Source organism: Dioscorea cayenensis, chromosome 20, assembly GCF_009730915.1.
Source record: "Dioscorea cayenensis subsp. rotundata cultivar TDr96_F1 chromosome 20, TDr96_F1_v2_PseudoChromosome.rev07_lg8_w22 25.fasta, whole genome shotgun sequence".
NCBI classification, from domain to species: domain Eukaryota; kingdom Viridiplantae; phylum Streptophyta; class Magnoliopsida; order Dioscoreales; family Dioscoreaceae; genus Dioscorea; species Dioscorea cayenensis.
In genome coordinates, this window is record NC_052490.1 from 20,773,197 (window position 1) to 20,778,130 (window position 4,934).

At 33.9% G+C, this 4,934-nt stretch overlaps 1 protein-coding gene across 1 annotated transcript; it reads left to right on the forward strand.

The window, feature by feature from the left end:
• The first annotated feature begins 3,708 nt into the window (after nt 1–3,708).
• On the forward strand, nt 3,709–4,404 carry LOC120251833 (heavy metal-associated isoprenylated plant protein 26-like). Its single transcript, XM_039260489.1, has 3 exons — nt 3,709–3,806; nt 3,904–3,979; nt 4,094–4,404. Exons 1-3 carry the CDS (start codon nt 3,729–3,731, stop codon nt 4,402–4,404), a joined length of 465 nt encoding a protein of 154 aa, XP_039116423.1. The 5' UTR covers nt 3,709–3,728.
• Nucleotides 4,405–4,934: the final 530 nt, after the last annotated feature.

Here is a 4,934-nt window from a genome sequence, read left to right on the forward strand (position 1 = left end):
CGAGGGCCACATCTTGAGGTCCGAAACTCAAAGCAGCTTTCCCCGATCCTCGAATTTATTGGTGCGACCATCGCATCTTTGCAAAAAGAGAATCAAGAAGGGCCCTCTCTTGGTATATAGCTTCCACCAAATGAATCGATGCAAACGGTGTCCGCTCGAATAATCTCTCGATGTCGAGGGGTCATGTTATTTTTTTCAATTCACCTAAAGTCTCCACTATCGGTGTCAAATAGCATCGCCCATTAACTAGGGTTGACCGCCATAATCACCACCACTGACAATAACAACACATTCAACATGCAAGATTCACAAAAAGTTTAAGCACTAAATTTAAGGTTTTTAAACGGTAACCTCTCGCTTATTAAACAGAGATATCAAATGTGAAAAAAAGCTAGTAGAGACGAGAATACTTAAACAGAGACAACAAAAATTAAACTCAGTAACATCTCATTTCTTAAACGCTCAACCCTCATTTGTAAAACCAGCAACTATATCAAATGAAAGGGGAAATGTACATTATAAATATTACATAAATCATAACAATCGAAAAAAACTTTTTTTCGATAGTGTATACGTACAGAAAAATGCAAAACAAAAATCAAAACCCCTAGCCGAGAAATCTCCCACAGACTAACAAAAACCCCACCTGAGAAATCCCCCCCGCAGACTTCAATATCTTCCAACAAAAAAACAGAGCACAAAACAAAACCGAAAAATCTTTCTTTGTCACAGAACAGTTAACATAAAACCACACTCAATACCTTAGATTGCAAATTGATGAAATGCCAACTAGTTGCGCGGGGGACTTCTCCTTTGAGATACCGGTGGAAAGGAAAAAGCTACAAATACAGAGGCTTCGCCGGTAGAGACAACTTCGGAGACAGCTTCCGAAATGGAAGAGCTGAAGACGCGAGTTGAGAAAAAGCAAGTAAACGGCTCCAATAAATTCATCTCTCGGGGTTACCCTACGGAAAACCACCCCACTTCCTCTCAAATCGCCGAGATGGCTGCAGCCACGACTCCCCATGCAAGGGCATTTTCGTCCATAAAATTTGAAACTCACTCCGTTCACATCCGTTACAGGGTTTGGGGGTTTGAAAAACATAGAGTTTAAAAGGAGAGGGTTTTTAGGGATTGCAAAACTAACGGGGTGTTTTTGGCAATTTTACAAACTTAAAGGGTTTTTTTGGCAATTTCCACATAATTTATTTATTCTTTAATAAATAAATAGAGTAAAATTATTATGTAATTATTATAAATAAAGTATAATTATTATGAATATAGAATATTATGTGTATGGCTAATTAAATTATGCTACCAAATTTTAATATATTTTTGTGAAGAATAGTAGAGATTTTGTAAGAAAATATTATGCCAAAAAAAAATTAGCTTTTTTTTATTGTGGGTACATAATTATTATCAAAAGAGTAAAATTATTATGTAATTATTATAAATAGATTAAAATTATTATAAACCGTGCCAAAACCCGTGACAAATAAAGGGGTCATGTGTTTGTCACGGTTTTTGGCATGGTCAACCTTAAACCGAGCCAAACACCGTGCCAAATACCATGGACTCCATTGTCACGGTTTTTGGCATGATTTAAGCTTGACTGTGCCAAAAACTGTGACAAATAAATGTATGATGTGTTTGTCACAGTTTTTGGCACGGTCAACCCTAAACCGTGCCAAAAACCGTGCCAAAGATCATGGATTCTATTGTCATGGTTTTTGTCATAGTTAAGGTTTGATCATGCCAAAAATCGTGACAAATAAAGGCATTATATGTTTGTCACGGTTTTTGGCACGGTTTAGGGTTGATTGTGCCAAAAACCGTTCCAAAAGTCATGGACTCCATTGTTATGATTTTGGGACTGTTTAGGATTGTTCGTGCCAAACATCGTGACAAATGTGTTTGTCACGGTTGTTGGCACGGTTTTTTGTCTAAATTTTAGACGAAAACATAAATGGTGCTAAATACCGTGACAAAATTGTCACGATTTAGTAATCGTGCCAAATACCGTGACAACATTGTCACTAAATTTTGTTTCGTGCCAATTTCCGTGACAAATTTGGCACGGAATCAAAACCGTGCCAAATAGATCGTGCCAAATTCCTGTTTTTCTTGTAGTGCAAATTCTTGTTTTTCTTGTAGTGACAGATTGGTCAACGCACGCGACACCTCTGATCCTTCACCTTCAACTGCTTCCGTAGCTTGGTTGACCCAAACAATACCTCCGATCCTTTGCCTTCCGATTATCCTCTGTCATGTATCTGATTTTCTTTTATCTAACCTAAGTTAAAGATGGACATGTTTAGGATTAGGTTTTAGTTTGAACTTTTTGATTTGAACTTAAAGTATCTTTAACACTCATTGAGCAATGAACGTTTAATCAATAAACGCTTCTTAAGCCTATGGTGGTCACCAAGCGTTTGGTGGCCACCATACATTTAAGCATGGGACCCACTGTGTTTTTAAAAAAACACATGGATCCCTCCCAATTTTAAATATAATTATGAACTTTTTTTAGAAAATGATTTTTATTAAATTAATATGTATTAGAAAGTGATTTTTATTAGATAAGTATGCATTATGAAATTTTTTTATTAAAGTGGTTTTTAATAAATTAATTAATTATTTTTATTAAATAATAAAATATTTTTGAAATAAATATATTTAAAATAAAATATTTTGAAAACAACTATTATGGAGATGATTTAATATATAAGAGTTAAATGGATTGATTGCGGGTCCTATCTTATAGTATAACTATTATGGGAGATGATTTAATTGATATGAGTTTAATGGGTTGATGATGTGGCATGAACATCAAACTCTAGGATAGTATAACAATTTAAATTGCCTTTAGTTAAAATGGATATGTTTAGGATTAGGTTTCAGATTGATCTTCTTTGATTTAAGATGGTTGTGTTTAAGATGGGCATGTCCATGATTAGGTTACACTACAACAAAATTGATGATTAGTGACAATTTTAATTTTGACATATTGGTTTTTTGTCACAAAAAAATACATAATGTGACGAAATCATTATTTAGTCACTCATTTTACTTGTTTGATAATTTTATGTGACAATACTTTAAATTGTCACATGATATTGTCACAAAATGATTAGCTCCAAATGCACTCGTACTTTTAGTGACGGTTTAAATATTAAGTGACAAATATAGTACGTCATTAATATAATATTTTTTCGTGACAAATTTTAAAATTTGTTGTTTTTAAACTAAATTTAAATAATGTTACTAATATTAACATATATTATCATTGACAATTTGAATTTTTTTTATGTACCTTAATTTATTTTTGTGACACATAGGTTTGTCACCAAAATATAAGTAATAATGATATTATAATATTGTTACAAATAAATATCGCATTACTTGATGATATTGAATAATGTCACTATTTGTTACTAAATTTAATGACACTAATTATCTCTCACTAACTCTGATCACTACCCGGGAGTGACACGTGTGATTACGCGTCATGAAAACTTAGCTGAAGAAGCAACATCGGTTGAATAGATGCTAGACGTGTGGCTAGCTTCTTCTGTTTCAAATTCAATGGAACTGTCCTAATAAATTGAGAGAGCATGTATTAGATTCTTCTCAACTGATCAGATAAACATTGTGGCAGCAATACTTCTCTTATATTGAGTGTTATATATTTTTGTGAAAGCTAAATTGCACAGGCATAATTGATCAGAATGGGTATTTTGGATCATGTCTCTGAGCTTTTCTCCTTTGAGCACAATCACCATAGCAAGAAGCGCAAGCAGCTTCAGGTATATTTATGTTTCTGATTAATATCTTGTCACATCTCTTTCATTTCTATATATCCTTTTTATATAGCATATTATAACAGCTTGAAATTGGATTCAGACAGTGGAGATCAAGGTTAAGATGGACTGTGAAGGTTGTGAAAGAAGAGTGAAGAAAGCTGTGAAAGACATGAAAGGTACAGATTGAGTTCCCTCCCTTATGTTTAATTAGGCTTACTTAAGTATTAATCTTTTTATTTCTTATATATATATATATATATATTGAGATTAAAAGTTATGGGTGGATGTAGGAGTGAACCAGGTGGAAGTGAATCCGAAGCAGAACAAGCTAACTGTGACGGGGTATGTGGAACCTAAAAAAGTGTTGAAGAGAGTCCGGAATAAGACTGGGAAGCATGCAGAGGTTTGGCCCTATGTACCATATGATGTGGTATACCATCCTTATGTTGCTGGGGCTTATGATAAGAAAGCCCCTCCAGGGTACGTGCGGAATGTCCTTGATGATCCTAAAGTCTCAAACTTGGCACGTGCCAGCTCCATGGAAGAGCGCTATTCCACTGCTTTTAGTGATGAAAATCCCAACGCTTGCACTGTTATGTGAATGATGTGTATATATATAAATATATAGCATGGATCTTCAAGTTGTAGATTATTCTAGTTTATTTTTTTATTTATTTTTTTTTATTAGGAATTTTGGTTTTTGAATTTCAGAGGGTGCTTAGATAGTTGCTTAGTTTAGTAGTTGTGCTTCTGGTGCTTTTATTTTAATTTAATGGTTCAGTAAAATTTTGTATGTATATTTGTATATCTGTATTTAGTTTGAGAGTCATGTTTGAAGGATTTTGGATAAAGTTTGTTGGTTTTGTGAGATTTTTTAGAAAAATAGAAAGAATGAAAAAGCAGAGATTTTGATGGGGTAAATTTTTTGATAGGATACCCAACTATGGTTAATTATGAGTTTGAGGTTCAAACTTTGATTTGTATCAAAATGGTGACTTATTTTTAATTATGTTTCACCGATTGGGTACCCGGATAATCTCGGTCATATTTGAATGATGTGGCAGCTTTGGAAATATGAGTCGAGATAAAAATGGTGCTTGCCACGTCGCAGAACCCGAGTCACATCTCTCT

Excerpts from the sequence above, each read along its gene's own strand:
- LOC120251833 (XM_039260489.1), top strand. The coding sequence starts at position 3,729 with ATGGGTATTTTGGATCATGTCTCTGAGCTTTTCTCCTTTGAGCACAAT. Across the intron at positions 3,807-3,903 it reads AGAAGCGCAAGCAGCTTCAG|ACAGTGGAGATCAAGGTTAA; the intron begins GTATATTTATGT and ends AATTGGATTCAG. Across the intron at positions 3,980-4,093 it reads AGCTGTGAAAGACATGAAAG|GAGTGAACCAGGTGGAAGTG; the intron begins GTACAGATTGAG and ends GGGTGGATGTAG.